Source organism: Micrasema longulum, unplaced genomic scaffold (assembly GCF_059751315.1).
Source record: "Micrasema longulum isolate JH-2025_06_02 unplaced genomic scaffold, ASM5975131v1 h1tg000384l, whole genome shotgun sequence".
In the NCBI taxonomy this organism is placed as follows: domain Eukaryota; kingdom Metazoa; phylum Arthropoda; class Insecta; order Trichoptera; family Brachycentridae; genus Micrasema; species Micrasema longulum.
Genome location: NW_028277585.1, coordinates 125,174 through 152,995, shown reverse-complemented (window position 1 = coordinate 152,995; position 27,822 = coordinate 125,174). Strand labels below are relative to the sequence as shown.

Genomic DNA, 27,822 nt, shown 5'->3' with positions numbered 1-27,822 from the left:
GACAGTCGACAGTGCGAGATCCGAGTAGGCGGTATGTTGATAGCACGATAGCAATAACGTTTTAATAATCTGCCACACTATACATATTACGATTACTTGCGAACCCGGAAGAAATTTTTAAAAAAAACATGGCGGTTTTCAATTTTGACGTAACCATGACATGACTTTAAAAAAGTTTTAAGTATTTAAATTAATGTTCCTATTTTTGTGATTAGTGTAATTGTTATGTGAAAGTTAAAGTGGCAATTAAAACTCATTAAATATTAATTCATGTATTGAATACGGCCTATTTTTTACAAATCAAAAAGATTGACTTAACATTGAAGACATTATGACAGAAGAAGCAGAATCGACAGCGTAAGTAAAACATAATTGGATTTATTTTACTGTATTGAATTTTCAAAAAAATTAATAATAACAATAACAGTACATGTAAGCTAAAAACGGATAGTCAAACAAACGCTAAAATAAAAAAATGTAAAAACTTGAATTTAATATTTTAAAAGATATGTTGACCCTTTTTACTTATTACACCATGTTGCGTGTTTAGGTAATGCGGCGAGAGATAAATACTAATTGATAGAAAACTATCTCTATATTTGTATTATTATTATTACAACCTGTCAATTTATTTATTTTTAATGAGTTACGTGAATATTTTTAATTTGCTAGGAATATTTTTATTTGCTGACAACATTTAAATGACTCCAAGAATATTTATATAATTGCCATTAATTTAATTATTTTTTTGCGAAAATAATTCAGTTGTATCCTAAATAACATAATATTTTTTTTTATTATTATTATTAATCTTATGGATAACTTATATAGCGCACAAATCCCGAATATTCATTTTAATTTGAATTATGGATAACTAATATAATTAGCGAAGGTCCTAAGAGACGATTAACTGAGGCCCGTAGGACCGATTTAATAAGACCATGAGGACAGATTCATTAGTAGGACGTAGTAATATTATGTAGCAGTTGGCGGCAGCTGACGGTTATTATTTTAAATTTACAGATTCACTTTTGAATTTAATTCGCTTGCTAAACAAACTTGTTGGGTAGATAGATAGAAAGAGAAGAAATAATGAATTGGTTAATTTCGCGTGGTTTTAGTAGCATTGTAAATGAGAGAGATTTCTTTACTACATTTAGACTGATCCGAATCGCAAAAAAATGAATTCTGAGGCCCAAAGAGCCGATATTTTTAGGTGCCCGAGTTCCTAATCAACTGAGGTTCGAAGGGCCGAATTTGCCTAGCATATTAAGGTATATTTTATTCACCCAGAATCTTACAAGATTCCAATTAGTTCATTCGAATATTAGAATTTGGAATATTAATTTACATATTAATAAAATAATAAATTTTTAAAAATACATTAATTTTAATAAATTTTACATTATATATTTAAAAATAACATTTCATATTTTTTTAGTAAAAAAAGTACAAGAAAATATGTTATACTGCAATGTAAAGACGTTTCTAGCTAGAAACGCCGTTTTTATTTAGTAATCAAGTAAACGTCTTTCTTTTTTAGTGTTAATATGCCAATTGATTCTACTAAACTAAATAAAAATAGACGTTACTGGCCATTTACTGTTTTTCAAACTAGTAACGCCGATCTAATAATCAATTAACTTCGAAATTACCATCAGATCTTAAATTTAATTGAAAACGAGTATGGACATTCATTTTAGATGTTTTTAAAATCGGAATAGAAGAAAAAATAAGTGTTTTAATCAGTCTTTAATAATTATAGTCATAAAAGCCTTTTGTATTTAGTAATCTTCAAGACTTTTTGCAGTTTAGTCTAATTTATTAGTGAAAATAATAGAGTTTTGGTTATTTTAGGAAGATAGATGTATTTTAGTAGATGCGTATTTTTTTCTGATTTCGGATATGTATTTAACTCATTTTCAAAAAAAATGTTAGATGTGTCCTTCTTTCTTATGACGGCAGTATACCTATAACCACATAATTCGTTATCTTTTATTTTTAATTATTGTTATAATTATTTTATATAATTGCATATAAAATGAATAATATTTTGTTTTATGACACCTCGTGTTGTCGTGGTTAGCATGTTTGTTTACCATGCATAATATATGGGTTTAATTTTAGAAAAAAATGACGTTAAAAAGTTTTTTGTCTTAGTATTTCATACACTTCTCTTGCCCCCTCTTCTTTTACCATACGAAAAGAGTTGGACTTTGAAGTTTTACGAAAATTATCAATAAAATCAATGATTTGCTAAAATTTCGTGGTGAACGAAATAGTTTATTTATGCACCGTCATTCACGGATAAAGAGAGATAAATATTAATTACTTGATTACTAAAATAATATATTTAAAACAACATATTACAACAAGGATGGAGAAGATTTTAGAGAAGGAAATATGGAGGTCTAGGCCTAGTTTTTATTATTATGGACTTATATAGCGCCATTTTCGTTATGTAGTACAAGTGATTATATAGATAAATAAATTTAATTGAAGCTTTCAAATTTGTAATTAATTTATAATTTGTTTTGTTAAGACATGCTACGGATTTATTCAAATGATTTAAAGAACAAGTGGGTTTAATTTATTTTCCAAAACATCACTTCACTCTCACAGCCTCGCACCTCTGCTGGGAGAGCATTCCATGCCGTAGGGCCTGCGACAGCAGATGCGCGTTCACCGAATAAAGTGCGCTGTTTGCGTAGAGGTATAATAACTTTTTTCTCGCCGTTGACGTAGCTGATCTAAGCGTAAGACGCCTGTCATCCAGTTCATCTGGAATGCATAGTTCCCTTAGATATTCCGGAGCAGAGTTGTGCAGTGATTTACACATAAGCTGAATATAAATTATGTGGATGAAATCAAGTATCTCGGGGTCTACTTGGATAGATATTTAAAATTTAAAAAACATACTCAATATGTAACAAAAAAAAAACGTTTATGTGAAGATTACGAAATGTAATAGATTTAAAAAGTAGTATTCTTATATATATAAAACAATAATATGTCTACACATAAATTACTGTTCTTCCATTCTTTTTTTATGTAATGAAAGAGAAATTCAAAATATCCAAATTCTTCAAAATAATGCAATGAGGATTATACTCAAAAGAAATATCTATTCTAATGTAGAAATAATGCACAAATAAATTGACTTGCTAAAGTAAAGCAACAAACTAAATATAATGTGGCAATTTTTATGCATAAAATAATTAAGGGGATGAATAAAATAAAAACAATAATAAAATTTAACCAACAATGTCATACATATGAAACAAGGGGTAAAAAAAGATAAGATTACCAATGAGGAGAAAAAAATAATCTCAAAACTCATTGTACAAGGGATTGAAGCTGTACAATGAGTTACCTGAAAAAATAAAGGAAATAGAAAAAATTGAAATATTTAAAATTAATTTGAAAAAATATGTCATTGAGAAATTTTGATTAAAAAATGTAATATTATTAAAAGTTTATATTAGTTCTTAAGATGTTATGAACTAACTTAATAAAGCATACATAAATAAGCCAACAGAGTTTGTATTCCACCATCTGTGGAAAACGTAGCTAGTGTTATTCCCGAAGTAGAGGAGTGACATTACTGAACGTAGAGATTCCGAAAATAAGTCTCGCTGCGGCATTTAATACAGACGGTAGGCGAGTCATTTTGTTCATTGGAAGACCTGCATAGATACCATTACAATATACAGGCATTGACAGGGCATCCATATGACCTGTCATTGGCTGGTTTAAGCGGTTACTTTACACACTGTGTTCTTATGTCTTAATGACTTCCTAGAGGGTGAAATCTAGTCTTTTGTCTACGAACATTTGGACAAACTCAAAATATTGTAATAAAGCAACCTAAGTTAGGAAAATTTTCCCAATAATTCGTAATACGAAAATAGGTAATGCAGAAATTTGATATAGAATTTACTAAAATGTAATATTCTTTATACGATTATGTTTCTAAAATACTTTTATGTTGTTGCTAGTATTGGTAGAGTTAGCGTTGCAGACTCCGGATGGATACCCACACTAGCACAGATTGGTTTCTATTTATCAGTAGGTACTAGATGCAATTTCAGGAAGCTAAAAAAACGTTAATGTTTAAAAAGGCTATAAAAAAGTGGATAGTGGAGCTAGGTAGAAGTAAAATGGATTGTCTCATTCGCCCATACCAATACTGAATCAACTGCTCCACAACTATATAGCTCATGTTAGGTTTTTGTTATTTTCATTGGGTGTTTTGTAATATAAATAATATAGATGTACATAAATACCTTGTTTTTAAAACTGTCTGAATATTTGATAATTATGTTTGTTTTTTAAGTTAGTCTTCTTTGTTTATTCTCAAATGTAATTCAAAAAAACTAAATTGTTAAGTGTCCTCGGCACGGGAAACCCCAGTGAGGTCACATTATTTTTATTATTAATTATAGTTTGTGAGCGAAAAATATGAATAAATAAATAAATAATAGATTTTTTATTTTTTTTTAAATTTCATACGTGAAATTTTAATTGCCTTAATTTATTTAATTAGCCAAGGGCCCAGGGCCCAGATTACAATGGGAAGTTACCATTAATCTTCAGTTTTATCCACAAAGTTATAAAAAGCAGAATAGGTTTTCTGTATAAAAAGCAGAATAGGTACAAATACATTTTTTTCTTCTAAACATGTTCAATTATAGGTTACCGACAAAGATATTTGAAATGTTTATGCAAATATACTCATTTTCGTACACAAATATCAGTTTTTCTTTATAGTCAATCGAAGATAACTCTATTGACTTCTCATTGTAATCGTAGAGAGTGTAGAGAAGATTCATAATTGCACCCTAGGGGTGCCATTTTACTACTATTGCCCGTTTATCACGTCAGACCTGTCATATTGTTATAATATTATTAAACTTAATGTACAAGTTGCACAAAAACCGCCCTTGAACCTGTAGCAATTGCACAGAAATCTTTAATCCGAGTCATCTTAAAAAAAACATTTCGCTATCCAAGTGACTTGCTCTTCAAAGAATTTAGAGTACTGAATATTATTCAACAGTATATATTGAGAACGGTAGTGGTTACACACATAAAGAGAGACATTTACCCAAGCGTAAACCACAACCATAATACAAGATACTCTAATAGGGATCTGATACTAAGTGAAGGGGTCAACACTGTTCTGGCATCGAGACAACACTATAACGTAGGCAAAAAGGTCCATAACCTTTTGCCAGAATCGTGGAAAGACGGGAGTGTTGTCAAGTTACGGAAGGTGTTGACCTCGCTCTTTCATGACATTGGTCGTAGGGAGTCAGAAAAGTTGATGCATGCCACGGATTGGAGAACCTTACTGGATGTCAAAAATAAAATATAAAAATAAGGAATAATTAAAAAAAATATATTTATAGATGACAACCATGAAGTTTCGCATAAATAAATTGTCTATGTTTTTATGAATGTATGTATGTGTATGCGCATGGGTGTATGTACGTGTGTGTGTATGTACATGTGTATATATGTGTATTTTTATATATACATGTGTGTATATATGTGTATGTCTGTATGTATATGAATCAAAATGTGTATCCGAATAAGTTTATATTTTGTTTGTCTGTGCTCTATATTAATTTGTTAACTATTATAATATATAAAAATGTAATTGCCTAGCTTGGAACGGGGTATGTACCCTTGTTAGCTGGGCAAAGTGAATATGGAATTGTATTTTGATAAAGAGTGTGAATAAATAAATAAATAAAGTTGACAAAAAGTAAAGAAATGCGCTGCCAATGTTTTAGGTCAGGAGCCGCCAGTGGTGTATGCATATACCTTTTCTGGTTGTTACTATCAAATCTATATCTAGTAACAAATTTTAATTAATTTAATAATTTAATTACAGTCTGACATTGTTTTAACTATGAAATAAAATCTTAATAATAAAAAGGGTATATTATATGTTGAATTGTTTTGCAACGGAGAGGGAAAACATTTATTAGATGGGAATATGGATTTCTAGACATTTTTTTTTTAGATAGGGTTGCATTATTATTATCCCTGCTTATAATGTACAAGTTTTATATTATTTCTTAAAGTGGAACTTAAAGCTTCCATTTTCTCTCGTGTTGAGATCAAAATAAACTTCAAGGAATTTACAGGGCTTATGATCTGTCATTGGCTGGTCTATTTGGCTCCTTTACATCACTGAAGGTTTCAGCTCTTTTACTTGACAAAGGTCAACAGACGGAAAAGTTGAGGAAATGTGAATGTTCAAAAATAAGCAGAATGGTGAATGTTACACAGTGTATAAAGTTGACAATGACAGATCATAAGCGCCGTAAATGCCTAGACTTCCATATTCCCTTCTCATACATATTTTCCCTCTCTGTTGCAATGAATTTCAACCTTGATAATTGGAGGGTAAAATCCAGCCTTGTTTACATTATTTAGGCTTTTTAGGCCGTTACCTGTGTTATGTTACATAATAAATTTTTAAGTTGACTTAATACTTGGCATTTAAATCCATTAAACATTTTGGTGAAAAGATTGAATAAATCACGCAAAAAAATCACAAAGTAAAATTAATTACACACAACAAACTAACAACTTTCATAATAAATTAAACAAATTGAATCATTTCAAGTAGGCAATTATATATATTTTTTATTTATATAAATAAAAAAATTATAAAAATAATATCTAAAGATTTTTTTTAAACACGTGTAAAAACTACATTTAATTTTAATAAGTATGAATGCATTATTGTTTTACGTTTTTTCTTTATATATCCTATGTTTTTATTTTTTTCTCATGTACTCGTATTTAAAATTATATAAACTCTTATAATAAACAATAAACAACTACAACAGTGTAAGTCACTCTCCAAGCACAAGAGTTAGTCTCTTTTTTGGAGAGTTGCAGTGATAACATTTACTAGATGTGTAAAAGTAGATATGTATAGAATTTAAAAAAAAACATGTACCTTTTATGAAATTTATTAATAAAATTTTATAAAATAGTTTGATATAGGAAACCACGCGTAAAGTTCAAATTCGAGATTGTTTTTCAACTGACGCAAATATATCTTTGTTTTGTAAAAAAAATAGTAAAAATATTATTGACGAAAAAAGGAGGAAGAGCACATAACTCTCGTGCAGGAACCTGGATCAGTTTATCTTGGCCATGTTTCTCCTTCAGAAGGCACAACTAGAATATTCGAGAAAGCTATATGCGATAACGACAAAAAAAAAAAACCTTTTTGCAAAAGAATCATACAATCTCGTTCTTTTGATTTCTTCAGGATTAATAAGAGCATTTTCCACTCCTAAATTAAACTTTAAAAGCGATAATTATCATGGTTTGATTGACCAGCATGATACAGACCTTGTTTTGACAAAACTTCGGCTTTTGTGAACCATAACGTCAGTAGTGTTAAGCTAGGGTTTCCTAGGACAGCGGTGCCCGTATTTTAACGGCCGTAGTGAACGGTGATGCAGTGGACAGCCGTCGTAACGTCGACTAGAGAGTGGTTTCCTAGGGAAACGGTGTTAAATGGTGTTGATAACACCGTTTTCCTAGGAAACCACACTCTAGTCACCGTTACGACGGCTGTCCACTGCATCACCGTTCACTACGGCCGTTAAAATACGGGCACTGCTGTCCTAGGAAACCCTAGCTTTAGTGCAACAAGTAAACCAAGACAATGTAAAGGTGTTGGACTTCTTGGATTCTGGTTCTATTTCACAAAGAACTGTATTCTTAACCCGTCCGGACTCAGAGAATATACACTGGAACCACTTTTACACGGGGTATACATTTCACGCGGTACCGTATTAAAAAAGTCAATGGTGGAGTTTCTTTGAACAGAAGTAAATCCGGATTTTCAAATTTCCTTTTTCCCACCAAGAATTTTTCCGAGGATGTATTTTTTTTTTCGAGATGAGAAATAGATTATCAGTTGTCAGCTCTCCGGCTATCCCTATGCAAAAAATCACGTCAATCGGTTGTTCCGTTGCAACGTGAAAGAAACACAAGCAAACAGATAAACACACATTCGATTAATAAATAATATCAGGTTCGGGAAAAAGTATTTTTTATATATTGCCTAGTATGTTTGCTTACATTTTAATTTAGCTTATTTGTATATTTTTTACATTACTCACTGTTTTGCAAATATAATATAATAATACTATGTTTTACTTATAATTAACGCCGATTTTTTCGGCTCTGAAATGAACTGAAATTAATATCTTCAATAACAAATTACAACACAGACGGAAAACAGTTTAGAGAAGGGATATGGAAGTCTAGTCATTTACAGGGCTGACCTGTCATTGGCTGGTTTATTTATGTTTGAAAATATATATTTCCTGTTGTAGTTTGTTAATCTTAATGAATCCTGTCTTTTGTCTACAAGCATTTGGACAAACAAAAAATATGGTACAAATTATATGTTCTTAAAATCTTTGTTGAATTACCTAATAAAATAAAATAAAATGCTAATGTTAGTAAATATCAGTATATAACCACTTACCGGCTTTTAATGTCTAACGGTTCCGGGACGTATCTGTTTCTTGGTTAAAACTCTTACTACACAACAATATGTTGTGGATGCGACAACCACTTATCCTTTAAAAAAATGCGTATTTTTATTTATTTTATTATACATTTTTTTTATAAACTTTGCCCAACTAACAAGGGTACATACCCCGTTCCAAGCTAGGCAATTACATTTTAATGCATAATAATAATTTACAAGTTAATATAAATAACAGACAATTAAAACATTATTTTACTATTACACACATATCGATATATACATACATACATATACATATATAGATGCTTATTTATTTATACATATATATATATATATATATATATATATATATATATATATGTATATGTATGTATACAGGTGTTCATTAAACCCTGCAACATCCGAAACCACGATTATCAGTATAAGCAAGAAGACATATTGGCACATTAAAATATTTTTTTAGAACGGATAAAATGAAAAAAAATGTAAATCAAAAAAGGAAATGGTTGCTTACTTCTGCAGGGGATAAACGAGAGGGGGAAGGGGGAGTCTGATACACCGACAACTGAGCTTCCCTCACTTCTCCCCTGCAGAAGTAAGCAACCATTTGTTTTTTTTAATATATTATTTTTTTTTAAATCTTTGTTCTAAATATTAAAAAAATATTCTTATGTGTCTTCTTGTTCATACTGGTCATCGTGGTTTCGGATGTGACAGGGTTTAAAGAACACCTGTATGTATGTATGTGTATGTGCATGGGTTTATGTGTGTATGTGTAAGTATGTATATACACACATACATATACCCAAGTGCATATACATACATACATAAAATATACACAATTTAATTAATATGTGCGAAACTTCATGATTGCCATTTGGTGTTTTAAAATTATTCTTTATTTTTATATTTTATTTTCAACATATGGAATGTATGTTTACAGTGAGGTGACAGCTATGCTGCCAGGCGGGCAGAAGTCCCCGCGGATAGTGCCGGCCTCGGGCAGCCAGCAAATTATCAAGAAGCCCCGGAAGGAGTCTCTCAGGGATTTCATTAAGGACCTCGGGTCCGTCGGCTCGCTGCCCGGCCATGGAGGAAAACCCTACTCTACCAAAAGAGGTATAATCAATCAGGTCGGTTTACAAAACAATAATTAAAATATATTCTAGTGTTTTAAATCCGGGTGTCATTGAAACATGCAAAATAAGGTGAAAAGGTTGCAATGTGTGAACTGTTACAGAATGGCCGGTGGCCGGTGGCGACGGCTCTGGTTTGCCCGATCGTTTTACTATCGAGCTAACGAACTAACATACCCTGTCAGCGTCAGAATTGCGAAAATCAGATTAAAGGTGACAGACAAATTGACTTTATACATTCTTTAAACTCTGTCACATCCGAAACCACGATAATTAGCGTATTGAAAAAATATTTAGATCAAATATTTTTTTAAAATAAAATATTTAAAAAAACAAATGGTTGTGTACTTCTGCAGGGCAGACGCGAAGTGAGCGCGGCCGCACATTTATCGGCGTATCAGACTCCCCCTCCCCCCTCCTCGTTTCTCCCCTTCAGAAGTAAGTCATCACTTGCTTTTTTTGATGTCATTTTTTTAAAATTCTATCAATTCTAAAAAATTATATTAATGTGCCAATGTGTCTACTTGTTCATACTGATCATCGTGGTTTCGGATGTGACAGGGTTTAATGAACACCCTGTATAACGAGGTGCACTAGCATAGAAAGTAAATGTACATTTTAATTAACGCGAATCTTTTATAAAAAAATGACCAATAAGTAAAATAAATTAATTATTAACCGTTCATCAAAGATTAAAAAAAAAATCTTCATCCTAAGGAAGTCAATTTCACTTGATCGAAGAATATTCATCTCATCCTCCCAAAAACTCAGTGACCGTATGCCGATGATGCGGTTATAATTGACGATTCAGTCACGAGTCTTTAGGCCACTGTAAATAGCATAAATAGGTACTCCGAATGCATAGGTTTAAAAATCGATATTGCAAATACCCATGTACTGTGTAACGCTTTATGCCTCGATGCCCAAAATCCACTGAATCTGTCAAACCAAATCATCGAAAGGGTCGAGTTTCAAATACCTGGGAGTATATGTTACAGAAAATGGCAGCTTTCAAAAAGAACTGGGACTGCGGATAGGAGTAGCAGGCGCCACATTCAACAGTATGAAGGCTGTCTGGAGATCGGATATTTACTTAGCGAAAACCAAATGCCGCCTATATAACGCCTGCATAACACCTATTCTCTTCTACGCATGCGAATCGTGGCACCTCACTTGGGCCCAAAGCAGCAAAATATTGAGTTTTGAGAATAGGTGTCTCAGAAGAATCTTGGGTGTGAGGTAGTTTGACTTTGTGCGAAATGAAGTAAAAAAAGAATGGACGCAGCAAACTCCGGTGACAACTGTCATCAAGCTGAGGCGATACGGTTGGCTTGGCCATGTACTGCGGATGCCTCCTGAGAGCCTTAACCATTCTTGCCTACTTTACAAGGCATCGGGTTCTCTGTTCGTCGGCAGTTTATGTCAGAAATACGGGACGCGAACCTGACTTGGGAGGACGCACAGGAGCTGGAAGCCGACAGAGATGCCTGGAGGATCTTCGTGGACACCGTATGCTCCAACTAGGAAGCGGACATGGAATGATGATAAAAGATTGGAATGATGAGAAAAGTTGTTTTTGTAATGAGCGGATTTAAAAAGAGGCTTTCAATATTATACCAGTGTTCGATGTTGTTCCGTGTCCGCTCTTTAGTTAGAGCATTATATTGTCTACAAACATAGTCTACAGGCCTCTCTGTCGGCTGCCACTTGTGCTTCATGCCGAGTCAGGTTCGCGTCCCGTAGTTCTAAAGTGAAATGTCGACGAACAGTCGACAATGGACGTCCAGGATGTCAAGAAAAACAGCGTGGTTAAGGATCTCGGGAGCTATACGCAGTATGTGGCCCAGCCAACCGTAACACGTCCGCTTAATGACAGTTGCCTCTCGGGAAACCAGCCGGGCACAATATGTATGTATCGAGGCATTCATTTATATTTGTAACTAATTATAAACATTATTTCAAGTACATATTAGAGCACCTGAAAAATTATAATAAAAACAAATATATTTTTATTAATATTAATATTTTTTTTTCTAAAGAGAAGAAAATGTTATTAATAATGAATACTGAGTATTGTGCAGATATTGATACAACAACAACAACAAACCATCACGCCGTTTCCCTGTAAGGGTAGGCAGAGAGGATAGAACGCCACATCACTCTATCTTTGCATACAGATCTCGCTTCTTCTACTTTCATACATCTTTTCATGCACGCGCGCCGATTATTCCGACTTTTGACATGTCCATCTTCAAGTATTTGTTGGATTTGGTCATGCCATGTCTTTCTCGGTCTACCTCTATTTCTGCATCCATCAACATTCGCATTGTAAATATTCTTAGCCGTTTTTTCGCTGTCCATTCGTTCTTCATGTCCGAACCAGCGCAGAGCTCCTTTCTTAATTTTGTCGATAATGCTTGTCTCAGCCTTACATAAGGTACGGATCTCAACATTTGTGCATCTATCGTACATAGTTTTACCACACATACACCAGAGAGATCGCATTTCGTTAGCATTCAGCCTACTTTCATCCCTGTTTTTCCAAGTCCACACTTCGCTCCCATACATCAGGGTCGGGACCAGGACTCGGTTGTGAACTGCTAATTTTGCCTCTTGCGACAAACATTTATTTGCCAATGTTTAAGTGCTACGTTCAATCTGTTCCCAGCACTCACCCTCCTTTCAATATCTTTCAGTCATTCCATCCCTAGTAAACATACTTCCCAGATACACAAATTCCTCTACTTGTTTTAGTATAACTCCATTCACAGTGATTTCACATTTAGTCATACTTTCATTTTTTTCAAAAACCTAAAAAAAATTATTGATCTGTATAGGAAGTCGGTGTCTCGTGCTATTTGGCATTTCCTCACCGATTACCGATAGCTCACTATCTGCATAAATATATTTAAAATATATAAACATCATATTAAAAATAATGCTTCACAAAAATCGCACTTTTCCATCTTTCCAATTGTTCCAAGAAGCTAAACTTTTAGACATAAGACAAATATATTTTTTTCAATGTTTAAAATGTATATTTAAGAACCAAAATTTATTTACAAGTAATTCAAATAGATCAAGTCAAAGAAGGAATCGTGTGTTAGAAATAACACATTGTAAAACGAGGCTCGCACAGAGACATGCCTATTTTATAGGCCCAAATTTTTTTTATTCTTTTTTTACTGATAACATTTTATTGATTCCAAACTTTCAACATTTTCCTTCTTTTAAAAAACACATACTATCCTGGATTCAAACTAAAGATATGAACTCTTTTTTTCTATGATATATTTTGTTGCCTTTTAATAATAAGGAATATTTTAATGTTTTTTTTAATGTTTTTTATTTCCTTTTTTAATTACTATAAAAAAATACTATGTAATATTTTATAGGATATTTTATTTTCTCTTTCTTATGTTAAACAAAAATATTATAACTGTCTATTTATTATATGAGCAAAAATTCATGAACATTTTCTTGTATTCCCACGAACAGGCCATGCCTTTGTGGGATTTTTTTGTTTAATATTTTTACTATAATTATGTATTTCATTGCTATGTAATTCTCCTTTATTTTTTTAATACCCTGTTTTACCTCTTATGTTTATTGTAAAAAAAAATATACATGTAAAAACATAAGGAATGAAGTAAAAATCACAATTCAGTTAAATAATATACTCGTACATATTTTTAATTTAAACTAAAAAAACTTGACATTGACGGTAGTCCACTTGTTTTTACAATATTCAATACAAAGATACCGAATTAGTTGGAGCTACTTAATTGATATCTCAAGAGGAAATTAAAAATTATTTTAATTCACATGTCATTACAACAATACTCTATTTCAGTGGTCGGCAAACTCATAAGTCAAAAGAGCCAAGGATCAGCCGTTAAACAATTAAGATTTTCTTTGAGAGCCAAATTCCTTAATGTTTTAAACTGTTTCCTCTGTATGATGTGCCATATATGCTTTTTTGAATTATTTTATGAGTTTCTGATCCTTTATTAAATTTGTGGTAATATACTCGTGTCTGTGTCAACTAATTGCTCGTCCCATCTCAACACAAGACTTTCAGTCCCATGGAGTTGGGACTTATTTATTTGTGCTTTATTAAGTTAGTTCATAATATCTTAAGAACTAATATAAAACTTTGAATAACGTTACAATTTTTTATTAAAATTTCTGAAGAACATCAAATTAATTTTAAATATTTTAATCTTTTTTATCTCCTTTATTTCTTCAGGTTACTCATTGTACAACTTCAATCCCTTGTACAATGAGTTTTGAGATTCTGTTTTTCTCTTCATTGGTAATCTTTTGTTTTTTTATCCCTTATTTCATGTATGACATTGTTGGTTAAACTTATGTCTCAAATAATGTGTCATAAACTACATGTATGTAAATAAATGGCAACGTACCTTAATAATAAAGTGCGTACATAAGCAGCAGAAAATGTGCGTATTCGTTTTCCATTTTGACCATAAATTCTTGAAATAGGCGATGATAAAAAGCTTTAGCTATAATTGTGATGACAATATTGATCATTAAAACATGTTTTCTGGAAATGTCTGCGCACAAAGCGGTTCTTGTTGAATGATGCAACGGCAAATAAGTATCTTGTGATCAATTTTTGACTTTTACCATTTAAAAACAACATTTTGCCCCACCTGCAAACAAATTTATCGAGTTTTATATGTTTTTCCATGCATTTAATGACAGCATAAGAAATATTCTCGCCACTTGTTGGAACTTTCCGTGGCAATAATTTTTTAATGTTTTTCTTTGGAACCGATAGACGAAATAAATGGAATGAACGTAAAACTTAAGCTGTGTGGTCAAGTGACTAAAGAGCCGCATGTGGCTCGCGAGCCGCAGTTTGCCGATCTCTGCTCTATTTAGATAATGTAGCACAGTAAATTTTGATGATCAAAAATGTTTCTTATCAACAAATAAAATAATCTTGATTTGTTGAATGCGTGATATGACAAATTAAGATTAATTAGGTTAATTGAAATATTGCTATTATTATGTAATAATAATTATAAATTTATTGATTGAATTGGTGTTTATTTTGTAGAACTTTATATTTAAACGAAATGTTTGTTTTTATATTTTTTGTATTTATAAAAATAAAATAAAGTGTTCAGAAGACTCAAATCAGTGTTTGATTTCAAATGTTATAAATTTACCTTAAAATTGAAAATGTTTAAAGATTCTCGCAAAAGATTTTTAGAACGTTTATGAAAAATAAGAACATGCTGCTGAGTACAACTGGACTTAAGTTAGTACTGTAACAGTTAATCTATATATTAATATATAAAAGGCAATGCACGTATGTGTGTCCTCGATAGACTGAATAACTACCGGACCGATTTACGTGCGGTTTTCAGCGAAATGTAGATCTTTGCCACGGGCATATTTATAACTAAATCTTCAATTTATTGATTAGAAAAAAAGGAGCGTAAATATTTTTTTATCCATCACCAGGGTTGCATTCGACGAGAATGCATGTAATAAAACGTTGGGAAGATGTTATTTTTTAGTGTATAAAAAAGTTTGTTTTTAAATGTTTAATGTTTTCAATGTTTACAACATTCGTTTTTTATGAATCCCAATCAGATTATTTTCTTAAGTTCTTTATAATTTCTACCCATTAATATATTTTCGCTGGATTTTTGGTAATACTAAAATAATATTAACTGACATTCAATCTTATCGCATTCCTGAATAGAGTGCACCCCTGTTTTTTTTCCTCTATTAGGGCCTTCTACCTAAAACAAGTTACATTAATTTACAATAAACATAGGAACAATACGAATAACAATATAGACTCAAACAACAGGCAACAAAACAAGAAAAAGCACAAGAATAACATGGAAATAATAGAAATAGTCAACATTTGAAAATGAATTATGGAATGTTTTGGAATTCAACCATAAACAAGTACCTAGGTACCTACTTAAATTCAATACTTTAAAATGATTTATTTTAAGTTCTGTAATTCAATCATAAACAAGTACCTAGGTGCCTACTTACTAATGAAAAGTTACATATTTTTTACGTTTATCTGAACGGTTTTAATAATTTTTAATCTTAAGAGGAAACGCGGTCTAACTTTTTTTCATACAAGCGTATCCCATATTTTCTCTATGGATTATGGCAATAGAGCAGTGATTTTTTACACACTATAGATATTTTTAAATTTTTTTACAATTAACATAATAACAAAGAGTATTAAAAAAATAAAGCATAATTACATATCAATAAAATACATATTAATAGAAAAATAGTAAACAAAAAAATTCCACCAAGGCATGGCCTGTTCGTGGGTTACAAAAAAATGCTAATGAATTTTTGCTCCTGTATAAATAATGGACAGTTATAATATTTTCGTATAACATAAGAAAGAAAAAATAAAATATTCTGTAAAAGATAATATGGTATTTTTTTTATAGTAATTAAAAAAGGAAATAAAACATATTTTAAAAAAACACATAAATATTCCTTATTATTAAAAGACAACAAAATAAATCATAGAAAAAAAGAGTTCATATCTTTAGTTTGAATCCAGGATAGTGCATGTTTTTTAAAAGAAATCAAATTTTGAAAGTCTGGAATCAAAGAAATATTATCAGTAAAAAAATAATTAAAAATTAATTTCCTATAAGCGTGTTTATTTTGTTTCGTTTTTATAAAAATAGTTTATTATGCGAACTAGAATCATACAAACCCGTAAAAAAACGCAGTTTTACGTAAAAAAAAAAACCGTAAAAAAACACAGTTTCAACGCACGGTATACAAATATAACTTTTTTTGAAAAACGCAAAATGTACCGATGCTGAAATTTTTATTTTGATACTCTGTCTGAAAAAATAACAAAATCGGTTTAGTTTTGAGGTGCGGAAAACGAGACAATGAAACGACAATTTTGTCTATTCTAACAAAAGGTCTGACATGCATGTTGCCACCTTGTCATTAACAGCGAAAATGTTAATGACAAGGTGGCAACACTGGTTCTATGCAATAGAGCGAATTATTACTCTGAGCATAAATATATATTTATGTATTCCACGATTTGTAGGTACTGTACTACTTTACCTTTGTTAATTGGATATTTATAAAATGAAAAGAAATCTAGAACCTCTTTTTTACACGCTTTCTAAATAATACGGTACAAAAATGTTTTTTAAAAATGATGGACGCTGTAATGCGATCAGAAACGTCGGTAAATAGCATGAACGACACACGGCACAATAACCCAGAAAAACTTATTGTGCATCTAAACAAATGCATACGGCAAATAAATAATATTTTCCTAATTCCAGCATATGTTAATTGGGTTTTTCTTTTCTTTTCTTTTCTTTTCTTTTCTTTTCTTTTCTTTTCTTTTCTTTTCTTTTCTTTTCTTTTCTTTTCTTTTCTTTTCTTTTCTTTTCTTTTCTTTTCTTTTCTTTTCTTTTCTTTTCTTTTCTTTTCTTTTCTTTTCTTTTCTTTTCTTTTCTTTTCTTTTCTTTTCTTTTCTTTTCTTTTCTTTTCTTTTCTTTTCTTTTCTTTTCTTTTCTTTTCTTTTCTTTTCTTTTCTTTTCTTTTCTTTTCTTTTCTTTTCTTTTCTTTTCTTTTCTTTTCTTTTCTTTTCTTTTCCTTTCTTTTCTTTTCTTTTCTTTTCTTTTCTTTTCTTTTCTTTTCTTTTCTTTTCTTTTCTTTTCTTTTCTTTTCTGTTCTTTTCTTTTTTTTCTTTTCTTTTCTTTTCTTTTTTTTTCATGGTCATGTCATACCATATATATGTGCTTTAATTTTTTTAATAATTAAAAAAGGAATGGCCCACGCTCAGACGCTGTAGTCTTTGTGGGCATTTTTTCCAATTCATGTTATAGCTTAATTTTAAGATGTATTTTTCTAAAGTGTATTTTTGTAATTATATTTCTATGTAAATAGTATGTGTATGGAAAATTAAACAAATGAAAAAAATAGCCGTGAAAATCTAATAGGTTAAATCATTATTTATCAAAGCGTAATAGTAATATAATAATACTTATTACACTAGGTATTCGTTTTTGGAATTTCCTACAGCGATTTTTTACTTTTTGGGCGCCGAGAGGTATTTGCAAGGAAAGGGCGGTATTAAATAATATTTTTTACGATTTTTATAGTATTTTATTGTTCATGTTATATTTTAAAATTAAATTTAGGAAGAATAAATAGTAAACCAATATTATTATTTTTTTAATCGCAAAATTTTTGTACCTATTCCCTATTGTAATTTTTCAGTATATTTTTACACGGTATTGGATAAAACGTTTCCCCCATGTTAAAAGAGGTTTCGATGTTTATTTAAAAAATACATCAATTGTATAAGATAGTGCTTTGAATTCCCCTACACACCCGAGGAAAACATCTGTGTAAAGCAAATATTCAATAAAGTAATCAATTAATAACTTAGGTTTTTCTAAATACTTGTGCGAAGACAAGACTAAATAATTGATTACTATTAAAACAGGTTTTATGACACGCAATACACTCTAGTTAAAGTACATAATATTACCCTAATTGAAAAGGGGAGAGGTATGATATTATGTGTTCGTTTTAGATAGAGGGTTGGGAGAGGAGAAGAAATTTGACACCACAAAACCAACAATTCCTTAACTTATTATTTCTAAAGATAATGAATTAAGTCACTCAAATTTATTTCGACATTTTACAGCAAACATGAAACTAGTCCACATTTATATTATTCTTACATTATTGTATGTATGCGAATCATGGTTAGATGAATATTTTTATTCAGAGATTGTGACTATGAAAAAAAACTCGTAGCATGTTTTCTTTGGTACGGGGTTTCCAGTGAGGAATATACCAACAAATCATGTTGTATTTAAAACTAAGAATAACAATAAATAAATCGTTAGTCACCGACTGAAACAAGATATTTCAGCTGAAACCGAAACCGAATGTCGGCTTCTGTTCTAGTTTCGAAAACTCGAAACTTCGAAATTTTTTTAGTCGACTCGAAAAACTCGAAGCGTTCTTAGACTTAGTGGGTAACAAATTGTTATACATATGTATTTTAAAATATCGAATAAACGCTGTTTTGCGGCGCTGAAATTATAAAATAAAAATCTCTTCAAAACGCTTAAAATTAGGCGTTTTTATTGTTAAACCTTACAAGTTCATTAACACAAGTTTTAAAATACACATTAAAATAAATGTCATAAATCTAATGAGTAAATTTGTATGTTTTTAGCACTTTTTGGTTCGTCGTTATGTTATACATACAGGGTGTTCTTTAAACCCTATCACATCCGAAACCACGATGATCAGTATGGGCAAGACGACGTGTTGGCCATATTAAAAAAAATATTTAGAAGGAAGAAAATTTGTAAAAATAAAATATTAAAAAGAACAAATGGTTGCTTACTTCTGCAGGCGAGAAGCGAGGGAGGCGCGGCCGCGCGGTTAACGGTGTGTCAGACTCCCCCTCCCCTCTCCCCGTTTCACCCCTGCAGAAGTTAGCAAACATTTGTTTTTTTTATATATTTTATTTTTAAAAATTTTATTCGTTCTAAAAAATTATTTTAATGTGCCAATATACCTTTTTGCTCATACTGATCATCGTGGTTTCGTATGTGACATGGTTTAAAGAACACTCTGTTTAACTTTATATGTATCAGTTTTTCAATGTCGGCTATAGGAACTTTAACTTATTATCTAAAGGAATTACAAAAATAGAAATATGATAGATCTTGGAACTCACTAGAACTTAGAGTCACGCGCCATAAGATGCACCCGAGTACAGCCGAACGTAATACGACACATCCCGACGGCAGGTTTCGGCTGAGCCGAAGTTTTGGCCAATTTTTGGTCGAAATTGAAACTTCGGTAGGTCACTGTAAATCATTATTGCAAAAGTGTTACTATAAAACTGAAAAAATCAGACATCTTATTAAATTAATGTGTGGTGCCTTGTGCCTAGTGAGGTGTTAATTTAGAAAAAAAATGTTATGTAAAACAAGAAAATAAATAAATTAATAGTAATTCACGCAGGAAATATGATTATGCCATTTATGTAGGCATATTGTACTAATTTAAAGTCGGATTCTTTCGTTGGCTGTGTTTATTAAAATATCATTTTTTAATGTAGATAATTTGCACTTTAAAATTATTGCGATAATAACTGACCTACATAATTATATGGATCAGTTATTATTGTTGTTGTGTTCTATATTAATTATGTATAATCAATTAGTAAATTAATACATAATCGATTGACAATGAATAAAAAAAGGATTAACTTTTTTCAGTGCATAGCAGCCTTTGCAGTATTTGTGTTGTCGGCAGGCGCCGGTCAACCAATCGGCTTCTCCGCAGTTTTATTACCTCAACTTTTCGCCGAAAACTCCACCATGAATGCTGACTTAGAAATGGGATCGTGGATTGGTAAGTTACGTTTTTGTGGAATAACTCGGGGGACGTCCGCTGACCATCGGCATAAGGGGAAAAGCGACAATGTTATAGTTTACAATAAATTAATAAAATATGAAATTATTCGGTGAGTTATTACCCCAAAGGTACCTGTCAATGTGTTTGGTTTCAATATTATATTTAGCAAAAAATATGCAGGTATTGAAAATCCATTTTCTGTTTTCTATATGGTCTAAAGACTCTTTATTGTTTGATTTTATGAAGGAGGTCGCAGAAAGTGATATTTATTGACAAAGGTGATGAAAGGTGACGGGCAGCTTACTAAAGTAGATCATGGAAACAAATATGACCCATTCTGTGAAAAAACTTTTACAAGGGCACATTTTTAAAAGTACCTAGCAGTAAATATTATTATAGAATACTTAGGTAGTTATTTATTCCACATCTCAATTCTTCTTCTTCAGTCTTGTTCTCTCCACTGCTGAATAAAGGCTTCAACCAAATATTTTCACTCCTTTTACCTCCCCTTTTCCCATCCACGTTCTACCGGCTATCGAGGCAATGTCTTTGGCCCATTTTTTTGTGGCCTTCCAACACCTCTTTCGTTTGCCCGTGGTCTCCATTTTATTGTTCTGGTTGCCTACCTGTCACCATTTTGTCTCGGCAAGTGTCCAGTCCACTGCCGTTTTAATTTGCCGTATGATCCATGACATCTATGGCTCCGTTTCGGTGCCAAATTTCTCAATTTCGTACTCTGTCTCTTAGGCATATACCGAGCATCTGTCTTCCAATTGTTGCGTGCATTTTAGTATCTGGCTACTTTTCTGTACTATATACATGGTTTCTAGTCCGTATGTCATTACTAGCAATATACACAATGAGGAACTTCAGTCCTACGGGAAATAGGATACAAAAATGTTTTCTTGCGCGCGGTAAAAATTAGAGCATTAAATTGTACGGCAAAGTTTCTTGTAAATGCACGAAAAATATATTTGATTAAAAATGCACTTTAGTTCCCGGCATTATATATCGTACATCGGCACTTAGAAAGAGTCTGTCGGCCATTTCATCAAACTTGACATAGTAGAGGGTGGTCTATTTGGAAGATTTAGAGCAGGGCTGTTCAAGTTTTCATACTAAAAAATAGAAAAATTACGGAATTAATTCGTGTAAAATGAGGTAGATAAAAAATGTAAAATGTTTTTATTTCCTCAAATAGAGCTTGCGAGGCTCGATCGTAAAGCGCAAATTTCAGGTAGATACCCTTAAAGCGGAGTTTGATACGGCCGTCCAAAGCGGCGGTATTAGAGTCAGGTGTCCTTTCTCAGACCGTTCTAAAAAATGTATGAAAACTTTAAAGTCAAAATTGTGTGATTTTTTTAATGCCGAATTGTAGATAGTTAAAAAGATGATGAGAATGATCATAGATTCGAGTTCTCTACCTGATTATTCACGAAAAACCCAAAATAGTAATGGAATAATTTTCAACACGACTCACGTAAATATGCCCGGCATTTCAACTAGTCGAAATGTCGGGAAAATTCAAATTTAAAGGTGAAAATTGAAAGTTGCTTTTAAAAATCTGAAATAAATAACCTGTGCAACCCGGTAGGATTCTGAATCAATAACATAAACAAAATTTAAATCTGAGTGCGTCGGACCTTCTATATCAATATAAAGTTCAAATATAAAATATTAAATTACAATTACAACAAGATTCTTATGATATTCAAATTCCCGAATAATATCTCCAAAATTGTATGTAAAATAGTGTATAAAAAATAGATAAATAAAATTTCATCAACCCTTTTTTATTATTTTTAATAAAATCTCAGCAACACCACAATAATTGTATGTCTCCAGCGAGTATCCACTCGGCTGCCACGCCCATCGGGTCCCTGCTGGCGGGGCCGCTTATGGAGCGCACGGGACGGCTGCGCGCGCTGCAGCTGTCTGCGGTGCCGCTAATACTCGGCTGGCTGGTGCTAGCCACCGCCCCCTCCCTCGCCGTACTGCTGGTTGGGCGAGTGCTGTGCGGCTACTCCGTGGGCACACTGGCGGCTACTGGACAGGTACCGGCACAAGCCCACCACTTACCCGCAGCTGTTGTAGAGTGCTGAGAGACAATTTGTCAGCTGGGCGTAGAGAAAAGTTAGCTAAATTATTCCCAAGAAATACAAACTCTAGGCTAATTGAGGGAGGAGAAGGATACATGAATATCCATGGATTACTATTCCTCTCAGATTCCCACTGTTTCAGTTAGTTTTTTATTCAAAATTTAATGGTGATAAAATTTGATAAATACTTATTTACAAAATACAACTATCTGTATTCTATTTTACCCTTGTGAATGGGCGTCAGTGCTAAATAAGCTCCTTATGTCACTGCAACTTGAGTACTCGCCCTCCAAGCCTCTAGGAGTTAAAAAAGCCTGACTGCGAAATGGAGGGAGAATGTTCTCATATTGTTAAATCTTCTCCTCCAAGCCCAACTGCTTAAAGTAGGGTAAGTGTAAGAAAAGGGTGAGTGCTCTCACATCCTCAGATTTAACCAATGGTACACCGAGGAAAAGAGGCTTCTTTTGCAATATAAATCATTGCATGAACGTAGAATGTGTATTGGTGTTCCATCTGCACTGTAAAACTTACATCAAAATTATTATTATTATTATATTAATTTTAAGCGAGCTATGCTTAAATCTATTTTATTGAAAGTTAGCTGTTGGCGTAATCTAGTAAATTTTTGAACTCATTGAGACTACATATTGAGATCACCTCTTGTAGTAGCTTATTCCAACCATCAACAACCCTATTGCTCAGGAAATGCTTCCGTAGATTTAGATTGAATCACGTTTTTTCCAGCCTGAGACTGTGGCCTCGAGATGAGCATCTTCTTAAAGCTTGAACATGGGATCCAAATTTGGGCAGCTATAGTGACTGTGGAGTATCTTGTATGTCTCTATCAGGTCACCCCTTTCTCGTATTATGGCATCTGTGACTCTTGATTACATCTGGAATTTGCTAAACTGCCATAACTAAAAAGTTCATTATAACCGCATACGGAGTACATAGTGGCACTCTAACGTGATATTTATCAATTGTAATTTGCCAAGACTGCCATAGCTGGCGGCCTCCGTGGTGTAGTGGTTAAGACGCTTGACTCACACACGGAAGGTTCCGGGTTCGATTCCCGGTGAGAACACAAAAAAATTAAATGTGATTTTTCTCAAGCCTGGTTGTTCTGTAATGTAATTCACCACTGTAATTGGGCCTCCTGGCCTGTTGTGGTACAAAAAAAAAAAAAGAAAAATAGCACGATATATGGCAGTCATAACATATTTTATCGACTTACTGCCAGAAGTCATAAAGTGAAATTGTTAAAACTGAGTTAGAAGTTATAATCTAAAGTACCCGGCAGTAAATAAAATACATCGGGCTTAAAAATGAGACTGCTGATTTTGTAGAGCGTCGTCTCTGTCGCAAGAGTTCAGTATCTGTATGCATATATGTATGACCAAAGACAAGCTCTACAAAGCCGTAGTTTGCCGATTACGCTGGCAGTCTCTTTCTTAAGCCCGATCTAATTTATTTAACGCCGGCTACTGTACCTCTTTTATCATGTTTTATATAGTAAAGAAGTCAGTATATTCAATAACACCTCGCTTATATAGCTATAAAAAAGTATATTGTAAGTTCTAACTCAGTTTTGACGATGTCACTTAATGATTTCTGGCAGTAAGGCAAAGATTTATTAAGTGTCAAAAATAACAATCAAAGGTATTTTTTAACAAATAATTGTTGTTCTTGAATGTAAATTTATTCAATAATCTATTGCATCTGAAGAATATGATATTGCGTGAATAGTTCTTGTATTTTTTCTGATTCATCAGTACAACCAGAAGCCGCTTAGATCTGCCCCTCTCTCTCCTCTTAGATCGGTCCCTTGTAAGTCATAGGTATATGAATGTATAATTATTATATTTAGTAAATTGTTTTATACTGATCTTTAGTAAAAAATTACAAATGTCAAAACCTTCAAAGTCGTTTTTCTCAGAAGACTTGTGGCACTCACGACTGGGAGGTGCGATTTATCCACAAGCAGATGCTGAAGACTTTAAAGCCTCTTAAATAATTGCGCAGGTGTATCTGGGGGAGATATCAGAGCCGCGATTACGCGGCCTCCTTTCTGGGGCGCCCTTCGTTTCGTACTCAATGGGCATCCTAGTGATCTACAGCTTGGGCCAGCTGCCATGGCGGTGGGTGGCGGGCTCGGGGGTCGTGCTTCCAGCGCTAGCCCTGACGCTGCTGCTGCGCGTACCCGAGTCCCCGGACTGGCTAGCGCGACACGGCAAACTACAGAAGGCGCACTCCTCCATCAAGTGGTTGAGGGGGGATGACTTACTGGTTAGTGTTTACTATCTATTTACCTACCTGTGTATGAGGGCCGAGGACTGATCAAAAAATATAGTGAATCTAATTTTTATAGCAGCAATTGCAATATTGCAATATTTTATCTTTTTTATATGGATGTATGTACACAGATAGATAAATTGATTCCTAGTTTTAATTGTTATGACATAGGATTTAGATATTTGTGATCTCATTTATAAATAATTTAATATGTATTATGTCTTAACTTTTGAAAAACCATCAACGTTGATAAAAATGTTTTATTTAAGTAAGTAAATGATATTTATGACAAAAATAAATTTAAAAATACATTATTTCCTGCCTTAGAACAGGGAAGCTATTCCTATTTGGACAGTTTAGATGACTCACGAGCAAAAACAACAAATATGTATGTATACTTTCACTAATGAATTAACCTATTGCATAAATAATTCAATGTAAATTGTTGTAATAAATGTAGGTATGTACAAATAAATAAATAAAAATAAGTTCATTGCCTGACTCGTTGAGATAGTCAGTGTCAAATTTGAACAAGTTGTGACTTGCCAGTCGGCTTCCATCTTCCAGAGCTGGAAGGGTTAGGTTGTGTTAATCTGTTTGTAGTGTGTCTGTCACGCATCATGGATTTTGAACAATCCATTAACATTAAGTTTTGTTTTAAGTTGCAAAAAATGCCAAAGAAGCATACGAAATGTTAAAATCAGTGCGCGGCGATAATGTGGTGACTTTGAAAATGGTTTACAAGGGGTATGAGCGATTCAAAAATGGAAATGAGTCGGTTGAAGACAAAAATGTGGACAAACATGATTAGTTTAACATATTAAAACAGAGAAGAAGAAGATTTTAGAGAAGGTAATATGGAAGTCTAGGCATCTACAGGGCTTATGACTTGTCATTGGCTGGTTTAAGTGGCCACTTTACACACTGTGTAACATTCACCATTCTGCCCATATTTGAACATCTATATTCCTTCAATTCTTTCATCTGTTGATGTTTGTGAAGTTAAAGAGCTGAAACCTTTATTTACGCGGGTGAGATTCATCTAATTGAATTATTTCACCTACATACTAGGCAACGCCTGAAATTTTTTTATTTTTTCGATTTCTATACTTCTTCATGGACCAGGGCTGGAATTCCAAACGAAATTATAGCGGGGTATAGCGCGTTTTTACATACTAAATACGCATTATAGCGCGCTGTAAACGCGTTCGGAATACCAGCCCAGGCAACAATATTTTGAGTTTGTCCAAACCTTTGTAGACAAGGTTACTTTGTAGACAATGATTAGTTTAAATAGGCGATTGACTATTTGAGAGCTTACTGAAGAACTGAACATCTTATACGGGTCCGTGTAAGATAATTTTGGTAGTGAGATGAGTAAGTGCAAAATTTGGCTTCTGATCCGCAAGTTTTTGCCCAAAAAAAGGTTCCTGGCTTTCTACATTCGCCTTACTCTCCAGATTTTGCATCATATGACTTCTGGCTCATCCCAAAAATATAATCTGTGCTAAAAGGAAACCATTCCCAACAGTCAATGTTAAGGTAAGTGCATCGCGAGCCAAGGAAATTATTATATTTTCCTTTATATTATATATAATTTAAAGGAAATTAAAATGTAAGCTTATTACGTTCAGAATAAAATTATTCACCATATTTTTTGATCAGCCTGGGTACTTCTTAATCTGGTTTAGTTAGTTAAGTTAACCTTTAAACTAGTCAAATAAGCACACAATGTTATTTTTTCTGCGCTGTATTATGTTTATTATCCTTCTTTAACAAATTTAAGTGATTTTACAATGTTTTTGCACACGTGAATAGTCAAGATAATCCAACATCATCAAGATAGATGAATCATAAAGATAAAGATGGCAGTTTACTGTTTAACCTATGCAATATTTAATAGATGTGATCATAAAAACAAAAATGGCAGCTTACTGTTTAAGCCTGTGCAATATTTATAGTGTGAGCTAATGGATTTGATTGAAACAATTAATGTTTTCTCCATGCACAAAGAAAACAAACTTAATAAAAAAACATTTTTTCTATTCCAGGCCAAAAAGGAAATCCACCAAATTATGACGGCCAGTGCGAGGGAAAGAGACGAACAAATCCGAACAAAAGACAGTTTCTTCAAAAGTATCAGCCGCCCTCCCGTCATAAAACCTCTTATCATAATAAATGTATTCAACATATTGCAGATATTTTCCGGAACGTACATTGTAGTATTTTATGCAGTGGACATCATACAAGACGTAGCGGGGAATGCTATAGACAGCTTGATCGCTGCTATACTGACAGCTCTGATAAGACTATTATTTACGTTATTAGGATGCGTCTTACTTTACAACATAAACAGAAGGACTATGTGTGTCGTGTCAGGATTAGGATCCGGGATCACATCTTTAGGATTAGGAATATTCATGTTGTGCAGAAAAGGCACCGAGCCAACATCGGTAGATATTTGGGTAACGGCGACATGCATAATAATATACATAGCCTCTAATACTGTCGGGTTTATGATGATGCCTGGTTTAATGGTTGGAGAACTTCTCCCAGCCAAGATACGAGGAATGTGCGGAGGATACATATTCATGATTTACAACATATTTTTATTTGGATTTACAAAATTATATCCTTTCATGAAGTACGCAATAGGAAGCCAAGGGCTGTTCATAATTTTTGGTGTATCATCATTACTAGGTACTGTTTTTATGCATTTGGTTTTGCCTGAAACAAGAAATAAAAGTTTGATTCAAATTGAACAGTATTTTGAAAAGTCCAACTTTTTATGGAAGAATCGCCAAGTCATGATTTCTGATTGTACAAATGTATAATTTCTTAAGTAGGTTTACTTAATTTGATAGATGAAAATTGTTATAGAATAGGATTAACACGTTATTTAAATGACAACGATTACTTATTCATTTGAAAATGAGTGATATAAATGCTACAGTTGAGCACCTGACCGGCAATCGGAAGGACTCATGTTTGAGTCCTGGGGTGACAATCCTTTTTGTCCTGTGATTTTTATGTTCATGTTATCATAGTATTTATTTTTGTTGCCTGTTTTGTTAAAAATTTGACAATTAATACCATTTCTACCAATGTTTATTTTGTAAGTAAGCAAATTCCATCATATTGAAAGCTTTTAATTTAAAGCTCTTTAAATATTTTTTAGGTTATTTAACATATTAATTTTATGTTACTACTTATTAATTAGAAAATTAGTTTAATACACTTTTTTCCCATCCATTGGTGCATATGGCATTGCATTGCCATACCAAATGCAGTGTATTGCGACCATCTGTAGTCTTCA

The 27,822-nt window shown here is 32.6% G+C and overlaps 1 protein-coding gene across 1 annotated transcript; it reads left to right on the top strand.

Moving 5' to 3' along the window:
* On the top strand, positions 1 to 27,459 carry LOC148282004 (facilitated trehalose transporter Tret1-2 homolog). Its single transcript, XM_088225772.1, has 6 exons — positions 1 to 357; positions 9,480 to 9,669; positions 19,977 to 20,112; positions 21,961 to 22,169; positions 24,237 to 24,500; positions 26,558 to 27,459. The coding sequence occupies exons 1-6, from the start codon at positions 332 to 334 to the stop codon at positions 27,338 to 27,340; spliced, it is 1,608 nt and encodes a 535-aa protein (XP_088081898.1). The 5' UTR covers positions 1 to 331; the 3' UTR covers positions 27,341 to 27,459.
* Positions 27,460 to 27,822: the final 363 nt, after the last annotated feature.